The sequence below is a fragment of the Typopeltis vanoorti genome, chromosome 20, assembly GCF_054136105.1.
Source record: "Typopeltis vanoorti isolate ZY-2024b chromosome 20, IOZ_Tvanoo_1.0, whole genome shotgun sequence".
Taxonomy (NCBI): domain Eukaryota; kingdom Metazoa; phylum Arthropoda; class Arachnida; order Uropygi; family Thelyphonidae; genus Typopeltis; species Typopeltis vanoorti.
Genome location: NC_143568.1, coordinates 29,825,001 through 29,840,161, shown reverse-complemented (window position 1 = coordinate 29,840,161; position 15,161 = coordinate 29,825,001). Strand labels below are relative to the sequence as shown.

The following is a 15,161-nucleotide window of genomic DNA, read 5'->3' as shown; positions in this document are numbered from 1 at the left end:
AATTTTACATATATCCTTTCTAAATTGAAAATTCCGCATGCCTGGCACACACCTAAGTCAAAACTACATGACCACTTTATCCAAGCGGAGGCAGCGTAGCTAGACTGGTTAGTGTTAAGTTATGATCAGATCCAGCAATCTCGATCCTCGTGTTTCCTCCATTAGATGCCTTAGATAATTATCTCTCGGCAGCTGTTTAAATTCCATTTCCTCTCCTGTGACCATCCCTCCTCTCACTCTATGTCTCCCATAGTTGAAATCCTCCATAATAATCAACCGAACTGTACTCGTGTCATGCTAATTTGCGAATGTCATCTACATTCTCACTTAAACCTTTGGATTATACCAGCAACGGATTACATATTTGGTCCTGTAGGCCTCTATCTCACACCAGTAGCCTCAAATAAATTTCCCTCAAGATCTCTGTCCCCTGATTACTTCTATTTTTTTTGTCTTTAATTCCTCTGTTATCATTACCAAAACCCCTCCCCTTGTACTGTTCCTTCTGTCCTCTCTGAAGGTACTATCTCTTGAATTCTATTCCTATGCCCGTATCATCCTCAGCCAACCAAGTCTCACTAATGCCTATAATCTCTGGCTAAGTTGTGCTAATCAATGCCAGAAACTTCTCGCTCTTATTTCGAATACTTCTGCCATTAATATATAAACTGCAATATCCCCCTTCATACAACAACAACCTCTCTTACACCTTGTGCTGCTTAGCTCACTAAAGTTAAGAACCTAGGGTGCTAAATCTCCTATCATGTTGTCACTTTCCCCACTTACTATCCTCCAGGTTGCCTGGACCCATGCTCAATGCATCCCCCCCGCCGAACATTCTGTTTCACTGACTATGCAATTCCGAACTATCACTGAGCAAGACTTCTGACACCAAATCCATTCAAATATAAGCGAACCACAGTATATAAATCCTTCCCGCCATCAAACTCACTCCACACATCCACAAACTCTCCACTATTCCTCCTGCACAATCTGTGCAGACTCATTTTAGTTTTGCAATATTTCGTATAACGAACCGCGCTTTAGGAACTTATCGCTTTTGCTAAGAGAGAAACGTGTTCGTGAGTCAGATTAATGTTAGCTAATGAGCAACTTTCTTGGGTGTCATACAGTATTTACGAATGGCAGAGTTTGGAGCTGTCTTATGATTTTTAGTCATTGAGAAAACTAAAGACAAAAAAGTAAATTCAGGTTATAATTACACACAATTAAGAACTAAAACTAACAGTCACATAAGTCTCTTTCTGTAAATAAAGAAGGAAATGATTGCAGAAAATCATAAAAAAATAAGTTTCGTGATAGCATTCTTGTATAGTGACATACTCATTATTACAACAATTGAACCTACACAGTTTTATGGGTTACCGTATATGTGTACTATAGACATAATTTTGTTATGCATAATTTTCTTTTAAAATGGTCCAAATGAAGCGAGACAAATTTTAATAATAATCCCAAATACTAAATTTCATTAAATTCCTGGTAGAGAGAGAAAATTATCATTTCGAATCATTTTAACGAGAAAAATGGTCCCACTGTAGCGAAAAAATATATTATCATTACAATGAAAATGATTAACAACAACAAAAAAAAAACTTTTATCAGCTAAAAGCTATGAAAACTAAGATTAATTACAAACGAAAATTACTGCATCTAGCATACCCATTTAATCTAACACCCTTTTTTATTAACTGTTTACAATTAAAATTTATTCAGAATTGAATTTTCAGATAGTAGATACTTCTGTTGTTTTTGTGTGAAATATCATGATGTTTTACACATTTATATTAAACGTTTCTGAACCAAAATTGATTTTCCTCCTAAACACACTTCGCCCCTTCTGCTGGAATCTTCACACGTGAAGAAAGTGCTGTCGCAGAACCAGAATTTTGGTTATTAGGCTATCTGCTATACTGCATTATACTCCATATTATTTTTTCAGTAGTATTCAGTAAATCCAGCTTACTGCTTATTGCCTCACTGAACATATTTTCCATTCGGAAAAGTAAAAATAGATAATAATAAAAAAGTACACATTGAAGTTTTAAAAAATCGCGAAATTAACTGCTTTTAATTCTGGAACACCTAACTTCGAATTATCAACACGAGATGACGATGTAGAAACAAAGGACAGAAAATGCACTTTTTTTATTAAATTTTATTTTTTATTTATTTCATAATAAATGTTATTAAATTTATTATGAAAATATAGTACTAAACACTCCGGTTTCACATATAGTAAGATAATAATATCACACGAACGTCGCTACGAAGATTTATTTGCTGATAGAAAACAGAATGCATGATCTTATCATACATTTTAAGGGTATATTTATAACATCACTGAACTTCATCTAAGCAACAGATTAGCAGTTTGAGAGTGTTGATTAATGATCAGCAGGCCTTAGCATATTCTAACTCGTAAATATGCTTACGTAAACTTTGGATTATAGGTTATTTAATAAACTCCTATAAAATTTATTAAGATGTTACTGGACATTTTCATTTTGAAATTTGTGCCTGTTGTCAAACAAGTATACCTTTAAACGACCATTATAATTTATGAGTATGTTTATAGTTACAGGATGACGAGATTTTTGAAGCTTTTGAGAATTTAACCGTGGATCAGAAATTTGCTGAGAGGAAAATACTTGGTCATCAGATTGAAAATATGATTGTAAACTGTCAGTTTGAGGGGAACCAACAACTGGAAATGGAAAGATGCTTAAAGTAAGTACAATGATGCCTATATGTCAAAACAGTCGAAAGTTAATTCATTCTTCTAATCATAAATAGAAGAATTACTTAATAATTCCGAAGCATTAAAGGATTTTCAAATGCCCGTCTTTAAATGTCATATTTCCCTCAACAAACGTTTTATAGGTTATCATGAAATGTTATCGTGCAGTGAGCGGTGTGAATTTTCCGAAAGAAATTCGTTTCTGGAGTGTGGTGGAGAAATGTGGAAGATGTATTTGACGAAATATTAGACGAAAGGTGGAAGGTAGGAGCATCAGTAACTCAGTCAGTATAGACGAAGCTCTTTGTTCGGAAAGACCCTGGGTTCGATTCCCGTCAGTAAATCGAACCCATATGAGGAACTTTTATTTGATCTCTTCTGACTAAAGGTGAGTTAGCCGGTCTCATATCGAGGTAGGGTTTTTTTTCACCCGGAAACTCGGGTTTTTCGCTCCCAAGAATATCCAAACCTGCCAGTGAACATACGTATCTTGGTGAAAGTGAAAGAAAGTAAGTGAAAGTGAAATTGGCGATGGTAAAAGATCATCGTTGAAAGCAACAGCTGGGGAGGGTCAGTATACACTGGCTGGGGTAGGGGTTCTGTTGCACCACGCAGATAGACGGATAACGATACAGCACAAATAACAAAAGTGGATGATCAGAATTAAGACCCCTATTGCGTAGTGACCAATATGACCAGTGTATTCTAACAATGTTCATAACAGAACACGTGCTTTCTGCCATACTGCAGCTGTCCCTAAATGCAATCTTTTAGTACAATAATGCACCGTTTCACGGGTCCACGCTGCTGTAAGGAACCGATATGAAATTGGTGTGAAATCAAATAGGTTAGAGGAATATATGGAGGTCATCATCCATCTTGAATTGCCAGTGAATTCATCAGATCTCAATCGTGGAAAACCTGCAAAAGATTCTGGAACGTGTCGGGAAATGGGAATATGAGTATAGAATAACGATCGTTACCGAAGTGGGCGTAAATATGTTAATATTTAATTATGTCAGTGTGGATCTATAGACACAGTTTCCGCAAACAGTTATCCGTGTGAATATTAATAGGTCATAACTTCATGTTACGTCATCAGCAATCATTACATATATTGTAATGATTGCTGAATATATTCAGTTATAAGAAGACTGAAATATATTTTTCTTTATACACATGAAACACTGAAATAATAGAAGTTTTGTGTCTTATAGAAATTTCAAGGGCTTTTTTGATCCTGACTTCGGAAATTGCTATACGTTATCCCCAGAAGACAATAATGGGAAAGCACTTCAGGCAAAAGAACCAGATGTATGGCATGAAAGAAGCGGTAAATGTTTTTAATTTTCAACTAAATGATGTACATTTAAGTTATATTAAATACTATATTACTGAATTTTAAATTCACTTATTAGAGCTGTGTAACTGTGTTCCTTTCTTTTTTGAGGGGGGGATTCAGTTCTATTCCCCTTGGTTAGAAAGATAGCATTTCGAATTCCATCTAGAATGCAAAGAATTATCTTTTCAAGAGAAGTTAAGTTAGCCAATTAATACAGAAGTAGAAGTGTTTCTCATTCGGCAAAACAGACAAACTGATCAGAGAACACACGCATCTAATAGACGTAAAACACACTGACCTCATAGCCTTACTTTCTTCAGCAGAATGTACTTTCCGTGTAGTAGCGTTCAATGCTACGCAAAAAGTATACACTCATCACAACAACAATAATAACATGCGTGCATGCAGAACTAGACAGCGTATTCACATTTTAGCCACTTCGAAAATCATCGCCTCCGCAAGTTCGTGCGCTACTGTGAAAAATCCATTAATGTGAAGCTATTTATGTTTGGAAGTTGAAGCCGGAAAATATAACTTTTGCATGAGTTACAATGCCGGTAATTTACTTTATAGTGATAAAGTAAATTATTCACATCATTCGGCATCATTAAAAAACTAATGGGGATTTTTAACTTGAAGAGAAAAGAGATTAAAACTTGGATTATGACTAAAATTAAACAGCATGCAATACAAAACAAACATTAATCATTCTGCCCAATTACAGAAATACATCGTTTAGATAAGCATTAACTCAACATTTTACCAGAATCTTGTTAATACTCAATTAATAGTCTACTTCAGGGTTTCTCAAACTGTGTTCCGCAGAACACCAGTGTTCCGCGGAAGGTGAATAGGTGTTCCGCGAGAAGTTCTGAAATTTGTCATTTTAGTTTTCTAAGCATTTTTCATGAATAAATATTTTATAGTAAAAATATTCTGAGGAGAATAATATTCGTGAATATGCCGAAAAGCTCAGACCCAGAACACCTAATGGCATATGTGTATCGTTAATTGTCACACATCGAAACGTTTCAACTTTGGGAAAGGGAATAATGCTGTTTATGACGGGTCATAAAAATTGCCTGCAAGCCCATTACAACAATTGGTGTCATATCTTCTGTTCTCAAAACTGAAAGAAATGATATCTGTGTAGCAAATGTCAGTGACCAAGCGGCATATTTTTAAACATGGAAGTATTCATGAATTATTGTTAATTTTCACACATTGAAATCTTTCAGCAATCGGGAAAGAGAATACCGCCGTTTATGACCGATCATACAAATTGCCTGCAAGCCGATTACAACAATGGGCGGCGTGTTCTCAAAACTGAACGAAATAACATCTGCGTTGCAAATATCAGTGACCAATCAGCACGGAAGTATAAAGAAAATTTTTCCACTGAAATTGAAGATCAAGGTAATCGGTATCCGGTTCTCAAATCTATTAATACTGAATACTTTCTTCGCAAGTTCGTATTGCAGTGTGTAAGCGCTTGTTCTGAAACCGGAGTGTCGTGATTTTTTTAAAAGTAATAGGAATACAGAGTTAAAATTACTATGAATAAGAGACAAGGCACCTTGTTTAATTTTGGTATTAAGAAATCTCTTATTGAGGGTATTTGTGACGAAACAGATAGTGAGTCATCCACCTCAAGCCTACAAAGATCTCTAGGATGTACAATAGGAGGGGAAACTACCAACACACAGGAGAAAAAGTCTGCATTCACTCGCAAGTACTTATAATAATGTTATAAATATATTTGGTGATCAGAATGGGATATGTCAATGAAAATCAGCACAAATTAATTTAATGATGTTTGCCTGAAGAAACTACGACATGTTACAACATTTCATTAGTCCAGTGATTGATAACTAGATTGATAGTCAACATGCCACACTGTATACATAAGTATACTAATACTCTTTATAATTATGCCATAATTAATTATTAATACTTATGTTAAAGTATGAACTTTAAAAAACTTTGGAAAGGTATTTACCAGTAAATTTCTTGGGACCGGGCCCTCGGAAAAAAAAAATCGGCTAACGCCTTTTTATTCCCGTATATAGGGAGGCGAGGCGACTTTTAAAAAAAAAGAATTCTTCTTACACTTTTAACTACTTTTATAATTAATATCTGATTTATTTCGAACTGTTTAATTTTTGTTACTGAACATTTTATCAAATCATTCTTATTACAATTGCTTTTACATTATTTGATACGGTTTAGTACTTTTCTTACAAGTAGTGTTACAATTCATATTTACTTTTGTGTGTTGCAGTCTTTTTGTACTATTTTGCATTATTCATTTACTTTTATATTATTCGACATTTCTTATTTATAATCTTATTGTTTTTCATACTAAAGTTACCTTTACAACACAATTCTATTTGTTTTTATTATAGCTCTGACAAATATTGGAATTTGAATATTATTGAAAAAATACCCATGGATTCTTGTTTAAAGACAGAAACTTTAACACAAGGAGGAGCAAGTACTTCTACTGACACATCTACTCATATGATTGGAGAAGATATCGAATTGCAAACTGTGGTTTCTTCAAACGCTAATATTAAAGAACAAGAGTCATCTAAGAACAGACTAAAACGGAAGTACCATGAAAGTTATTTAAATTATGAATTTACGTGTATTGGCAATACACATGCTCCTGATGTTTTGTGTAATAAAATACTAGTAAACAGTTCTTTGGCTCCAGCTAAATTTCGAAGGCACTTCGAAACGAAACACACTGATCACAAAGGAAAAGATATACATTTTTTTAAGAGACGACGTGACTCGCTAGAAAAATCTAAACTTTAAATGGCTATAATTGCTATAACTGCTACAACAGAGGCGTCTTTTCGCATGAGTTACCGCATTGCACTTCATGGTGAAGCTCATGCAATTGGTGAGACGCTCATTAAGCCTTGTGTGAAAGACATTTTATCATGCATGTTAAACGAGCACGTTGCTAAAAAATAGATGCAGTACAATTATCAAATAATACTGTTTCACGCCGCATCAAAGATCTTTCTGCTGACATAGAAAAAGAGCTAATTCATCGACTTAGACTGCAGTGAATATTCATTGCAAATGGATGAATCTACAGATGTCGCAGGACTCGCTGTATTACTAGTGTTTGTTCGTTACATATTTGATAAAAGTATTGAAGAAGATTTACTCATGTGCGAATATCTACAAGAAAAAACTACCGGAGAAAATATATTCAACTATATTAATAATTATATTACAAAACAGGAAATCGGTTGGGAGAAGTGTATTGATATTTGTACAGATGGTACTCAAGCAATGGTAGGAAAGAGGAAGGGAGTTTTAACACGTATCCTGCAAATAGCTACAAGAGACACCAAAAGTCATTGTGTTTTGCACAAACAAGCACTAGTAACAAAAAGAATTCCTACATATTTAAAAACTATTTTGGATGAAGCCGTAAAAATGATCGACTATGTAAAATCTCAACCGCTTCAATCCGGATTATTTAAAATTTTGTGCGATGAAATGGGTAGTGCACATAACGCACTTTTATTACATACTGAAGTAAGATGGCTATCCAGAAGAAAAGCATTATTAGTGAGTTAATGGTCTTCTTGATGTCACATAATTTAGGACAAAATTTTATTGAATTATTAAGAAATTCTTCATGGTTGATGAGTCTTGCGTATCTGGCAGATATTTTTACAAAGTGCAATGAAATTAACTTATCATTACAAGGAAAGAATATTACAATTTTTTATACAAGAGATAAAATTGCATCTTTTGATAGGAAGTTGCAATTCTGGATTTCTACAGTTGAACAGATTAATTTTGATTGTTTTCTCACCTTGCAATGAATTTTTGACTGAAATAAATTCTAAAGTAAATGAAGAAGTATCTAACGTAATTTTAGAACACATGCATGACTTGCAATCAACCCTTTTGCAATATTTTCCAAAATCCAGTGAGGACAATTCCTGGGTTCTGAATCCATTTTCAGTGACAGCTAAGCCAGCAGGCTTCAGCGCAAGTGACTATGAAAATCTAATTGACTTAATTAGTGACTCTGATTTAAAACAAAAATACAAGGAACTGCCAATAAATGATTTCTGGACAAGCGTGTCAAAACTAGCTATTCTTGTTTTACTTCCTTTTACAACGACATATTTATGCGAGGCTGGATTTTCATATTATGCTGCAACCAAATCAAAGTCCAGGAACAGATTCGACGCTACACCAAATATGAGAATTCAACTTTCTAATATTGTGCCTGATATCAAAAGAATTTGTAATTCAAAGACTCAAAAACTTCGGAGTCATTAAGAACTTAATTTGCAATATACGTTATACTATTTTTATGTGTTTTGTTTTTACTAATTAACATTTGGCAATAAATGATTATTTTTTTCTTAACGCTTAGATTTACTCATTTATTTTATTTATATTTAACCTAAAAAACCAGCACACAGGAGAAAAAGTCTGCATTCACTCGTAAGTACTTATAATAATATTATAAATTTTTGGTGATCAGAATGAGATACGTCAATGAAAATCAGCACAAATTAATTTAATAATGGTTTAATTGATGTTTAATTAATTATTAATTAATAATTAATTTCAAATCATTAGTAATTAATTAACAATTATTAATTAACAATAAAATAAGCTAAATTACCAATTAATTATTAATTAATACATTACAAAATAACCAAGGTGTTCCGTGAACACTTCAGGATTTGTGAAGTGTTCCGTCGTAGAAAAAGATTGAGAAACCCTAGTCTACTTAATGGCCTCCTTCGATGAGTCTCTGACTTCCTGGATGTCTCTCTTAATAATAATAATAATAATAATAATAACAATAATCCTTAATCCAGATATTTCGTTGCAAATCTGACAGAGGGATAAAATACAGGACCACAGGTCCATTCAATTCATTGCAACATAACAGTTAATCAACAGGGTGCGGAAAATGATATCTGTGAATGACTGGAGGCGGCAGACGAATTTCCTCGCCCTGTTTGAGACCATCGCCCTATTTTATAGCCGTCACCTAAAGCGGCTTTAAAAGGTTCCGCGTTTCGTCTCTAAAACAGGATTTTTATTAATTTTTGTGCCAAAAAAGGAAACTACTATGAAACTACGCTACATTAAAATGAGATCAGAGTATAGTGTCGAAATGATGTGCTACATTTTTAGTGTTTTTACATCTCCAAAAAAGGTAACGCATTCGTATATTCTCTATAGGATGTTGGAAGTACTCTTTATAGTCAAGTAATGAGAATAGAAAATATATCACAAAGTGAAGACGCTATGTAATATTGCATTCTGCAACAACGTGTACGTCGTATTACTTAAATAAGACTTTTCTGAAGAAATTTCCATAACGTGGCGATTGGGAATTCAGTTCTCAAGACGAGCAGTGTCGTATCACTGTGCTTCCATGTCTACTACTCGATTATTTTTCTTGTGTTACAATGTGAATCTGCTGAACTATTTCAGATGGTGTAGAGATTTGTCTTTGGTGTAGATTGCTACGGATGCAATAAACTGCTTTTTTTTTTTATCAGCCTGTACGCCGCTAAAGTGGATCAAATATATTTCTACAATAAAGGCTATACAGATGTGGATATTTAGATATTGTTGCCATCCCGTTGAAGCCTGTGGATGTTTCATCACCTCGTGTGTATTCCTGTGTACAGGAGTAGAACAGCAAGAACCGACTTCTGCACATTCAGTACACACACTATGTTCGAAAATTATCCAGGCAGTCCACACAGCTGAGATTTTCAGAAAGCTCGTTTCATTTTGACATGTGTCTCATAATGAGTAGATCTTCCAGTGAATATCGATAATCGGACACGTGTATTTTGGTCTCTTCTAAAAAAATGAGAGAAAAAAAAAAGCAGGCCAATTCTAGTGAGAATAGACATGATGATTTTTCTCTTTCCCAAAGTACGTACTTTATGTGATTCTGATTGGGACTCTGTGCTAGCTAGTCTAATAACCTTATTGTTTTCGTTTTCATCATCTTTAAAATTATTTCACACAGCGATTCAGAATGACAAGGTATATAATCATGTTAATATCAAAATGGTCGTTTTCGTAGAGCTGCCACGTCATATAGGAAACAAAATTGTCCAGAACATCATATGTTCTATATTCATTTCGGACTAAAACCTCTCGTAATACCAAAGTATTCCTAAATAATATCATCATCATTATGACCATATATAACAGACGGAATGATACTCTATGCAAATAACGTTCTCCTAGCGATCACTATACTCTGACATGTCCATCTAATTTGAAAAGTGGATATCATAACTCGATTGGATTGTTCTTCCACTGTCCAATCAAGACGGTTGACATAACCTTTTCCATGGAAACCACTGCTTGCAAGTTAATTAGTGATCTGGTTCCACTTTGTATAGTGAAGAGTTCGCGTTCTTGATTAAAGTATGCAGCATAGTGTAATCATGGAATGTTATACAAAAGACTTCAATGCAGCCTTTCCATAGAACACGTTATAGAGCGCAATATGTAACGTCACATTCTACAGCTGTCAATGCCCTAAACTCCAGTTTGGGAGAATCAACCGATGCATGACAGGAGAATCACACGAACCGTTTCAAGTTTCTCCTGCCCCTTTTAGTCAGTTTACGTAGTCTGCTTGATTATTTATTTTGACGATCACATTGCCATCATGTAATCACGTTAATATAATTGCTTTCAAGGTTTCTAATTCGTTATAATTGCATAAAATAATTTAATAACTAATGAAACAGACTATAGAACATCATGCTAGAAAGTTAACTCTAACTGCTGCACATATATCGATGGATATATGTGCAGAAATATGGGTCCACAGGCCCAACATCCAACTGTTGTTGGATCTACCTATTGGAAGAGAGTTACGAATTACAATTTGAACTTCTTCCGTCTAATGCAGTATTCAAGTGAGCTGAGATTAGCACATAGTTTTAATTCATAAATGTGACTTCGTCTAGTGGCTCAAAACTGCGATTCCACAAATCGCAAAATCCGCACGGATCTAGAAAACCTAAAGCAAGATGAGTCTAATTCATCAATAACAGCACACAGAAATGATCCAATGCGGTCTTAATGGCATCTGAATTTCATAATATGAAAGAAGAAGACGGTATTGAAAACGTTTTTTCATCACTTCATGCAAAAGAACAGGACGAACTTTAATATTATCTCAGATCATCACGCAATACAATACTTCCAACTTCCTTAACTGTTCATGGATTAAAACCAGATTAAACAGCTTTAAAATGAGGGTTAAAATAGCTACATGAATATTAAAGTAAAACTGAATAGGACCTAGGAGAGATGTTCCAGCACATTTTAGTAATACGAAATAAATACCTCAGAAAATAAATGAATAGCATTTATGCTTGCTGATCCAACAAATTAAAGAAGTATACCTAATCAAACACAGCTATATTTGTATTGTTACATAAGATAGAAATCACAATGAATTCACAGGATCTAAAATAATAAATTAAAGAAATGCATAACAAATATGACTCTCAGATTCTTATTATTATTCTTAATGCAGGGCGTTCGCTGACAAAAACTCTCCTTCCTTCCTCTTTTAAGTTTACTCGAAGACTCATACCATATACCATGTAGGCATGGAGCTAGATCCGACAGAATAGGATGGTTAATCGTTATTCTTGTAATCTCCAATGTCTGTATATTGCGTATGTTCTTTTAGCCGTTTGTTTGCAGGATGAAAAACCAGTTTCCGAGAGAGGGAAAAAAAACTTTCCACTGTAAAAATATCTTTTTTTTATTATTTTCCTTTATTATATCTTACTAAATCTCCAATTAAATCTTTGTCTGCTGCGCCTTTGTAAAATTCTACGTTATCCCGTTGAAAACTTGTCTTCTTAACTTTTATTATACTTCTAACTTATGGCCGCAAATAATAAAGCTCACGTGTGGAAAAACTTACAGAACAAATCGCCTCAGGGTAGAGCCAATCTCTTTGTCTGACCTACTGGTGTTTATTCTAAATTAAATTTTGGAAAATTTATCTGTTAGTCAGCTGCGCCACCAAAATTCTAGGATAAGAGTAGTATCTCTCTCCGAAGAATAGAACACCCAGTATGACACACAGCTCCTCTCTCTCTCTCTCTCTAACTAATCTATATACCAAATTACCTGTATATAATTCTTACTCTGCAGTCGTGGCAATATCTACTTCAAAACACATAGGTTCGATTTTATGAGTAGTGCATTGGACTTAGAGATCACGCAAGTTATTTTGACAATAAAACAGTTTATTCATCACTAAATAAAGATACACAATTTACAGATATTACATTCACTTAATTTTTGTAAGTAAGCTCTAATTAACAACTCTTTAAAGTTATCCAATCATATCCCACAACCATCTGAACATTTCTATTTTAGGACCACGTGTCTAGAAGTTTACCCCCCTCTTAACTGTACATACATTCCGATCGTCAACATATAATAAAAACACGCTTAAGGAATTTCTACATTAATAAACTCAAGCAGTTTCACAATAATTTGAGCTAGCTTTTTCTTACATAGAATTAATTAATTCAGATATTAACTCAAGGCCAAAAGTCATGCAACATTAACTTTATAAATCAATTTCATCAATTCAAACCACGATCACAATATAAGTTGGTTTCTGACTGAGTTGGTAAATGATGTAAAGTTCTTACTTTTCACGAAGTCTAGTCCTCTCAGGTTCATTCGAGCGATTATCTCTTCTTATTCACTGCACTAGGACATCCCTTTCGAAAATTGCGAGACTTCTTACTTGTTATCAGCGGACAAATTAATTCCTACAGCTTGGACGTTCTGCATCTGGTTCCTCCTAATATGACTTGCTTTAGCTGCATAGTTTTCCTGGCCTTTGCTTCTTGAATGAAGGTTTCCGATTGAGATAACAATTCATTACCCACGATTCCAGTGAAGCTCAGTTGCCGTTACCGAACATCGTACTTTCTGCAGAACTCCTCGGCTTACGGTGACTTTGATACCGTCATGAGTCCGAACTCTCTCGTCGGAACTCCACGTGACCTCGTAACTTCACGCTGACTCACGAACGGGAACTGCACACTGGATCGACTCGAACTCCAAGAAAAAGGCCCCGTCTCGACGTAGCGCACTGCTATTTATTTCGTTCCGATGACCTTCGTCTTTTCTTATGTAGTAATCCCCTGGGACCCTTGATGTTCTGCAACCGTCACCATCATCGAGCGGTGCACTCAGACGGGAAACCCCCGTGTAATGTCGATCTTCGCGTTTGGAGTGGCCTCAGATCATAACTTAATCCTTTAATCTGTCTGGAATTTTAGTTGACTAGAGGTATACTTAGACACAATTTACCTCATATATAATTTCCTTTGTTCTTATACAAGCTTTTTGATTTCACAATATTCAATAACTTCAAAAAATTATTATTTCCAAATTAAAAAATATGAAAATTTCTCTATTAACTCACAAATATTTTTAGTGAATTTTGTTTACCAGTAAAATCGGTATACAAGAGGTTTTGAATAAAGTTCCTTGAATACACGATTTTACACCACTTCCCTCTGACACCAGCTAACTCTACTTCAAAGGAAAAACCCTATAAAGATTCTTCTCGTCTTAATCGGGATTCGAACATGGGTCTTTTCAACCAATTCAAATGAGTATTGTTGAAACCGCCTAAGATACACAGATTTGAACTCCCTGTGAAATATAATTTTACAAGTTTCTTTGAAGAAAACTTTACAAGTCTTTGGTTAGAAAATAAGTGTCCCTCAAGGACAGGCCCTCATATGGAAAATTCGACCTAGAAAACATTCACGTTTAGAAGAATAAGAACAGCTTTCCCAGCAAGTTATTTGTTTATTGGACATTGGACAGTAAAGTCTTTCTATACCGAATTTCCAAACCTACGGCTAGAAACAATAAGACAATAAGGATTATTTAGATTCTCGACTGAAAAAATATTATCTGTTATCAGATAGCTAAACTCATACCAAGAAATTAAACATTCCGATCATCTAGGAAACTGTGAAAAGAGAAACACAGTCATCGACGAAGCATTTTACGAATGTATTTAATAGAATTCAATGAATTCTATTAAATTATTCGTTTAGAATGTTCTGAATAGAATATTCTGTTTATAATTATAATATTTAGAAAATTCTGAACTATTGAATATTCTTAAAAATATGAGTTACTCGTATTATGAATAATGATTTTCTAACACTCCGGACATGGAAATATCACTTTCACATTCATTTTACCAACATCGTGGCATAAACACAAACATAAGTGGCATATACCATCACTTACAGACATCTCGACCAGGTTTCCTATTCCTGACAGAAACCTATTGCAGCTACAACAATCACACCGCAGGTCACTTTAAGTGTCCAAATTACTCACCGTATCATCCATTCTCACAAGGATGAGACTACCTTTGTGAGCACATACACTGCTTGCCAGAAAATGGCCAAATTTAGAATATTTGGAATATTTTTTACCTCCTCCTCTTCCTCCTCCTCTTTCTTAAGGTTTCCCTTCCCTCATTCAGTTATCTATAACTCGTTATGTCTAATAGTAGTCATCTTATTAGACATAACGGCCACTGAATTATAAACTTTTATTTAATATCGTCTTGGACCGCCGTTAGCTCGAATTATAGGGCATATGAGGTTTGGAATAGATCCCACAAGGTGTTGGATTGCATCTATGTCTACAACATACCAGGCGTTCACCAGACTGTCCTTAAACAAGTTCTAAATGGCGCATACATTCTCAATGGGGTTCACATCTGGGTTTTGTGGTGACCAGGGAAGATGGTGGAAGTTGCTGTCATTCTTGCTGATCCAATGCGGAACAATTCTTGTGCGATGGACAGTAGCATTGTCGTCCATGAAACAACCATCACCTTCTGGATAAAAGGTTTAAACTGCAGGATGGACTTGATCGGCAGCAATGTCCAGATATTCCTTGGAGGATACCCGGCGTTCCAGCAATATCAGGGGACCCGTTCCAAAACAA

At 34.8% G+C, this 15,161-nt stretch overlaps 1 protein-coding gene across 1 annotated transcript in view; it reads left to right on the top strand.

The window, feature by feature from the left end:
• LOC150095323 (acid-sensing ion channel 4-A-like) overlaps positions 1–15,161 on the top strand; it is a 38,233-nt gene that overhangs the window by 8,010 nt on the left and 15,062 nt on the right. Inside the window, exons 3-4 of the mRNA XM_090410649.1 lie at positions 2,606–2,751; positions 3,979–4,094. Of these exons, the coding sequence (XP_090266775.1) occupies positions 2,606–2,751; positions 3,979–4,094 (262 nt within the window). The remainder of the gene's footprint in view (positions 1–2,605; positions 2,752–3,978; positions 4,095–15,161) is intronic.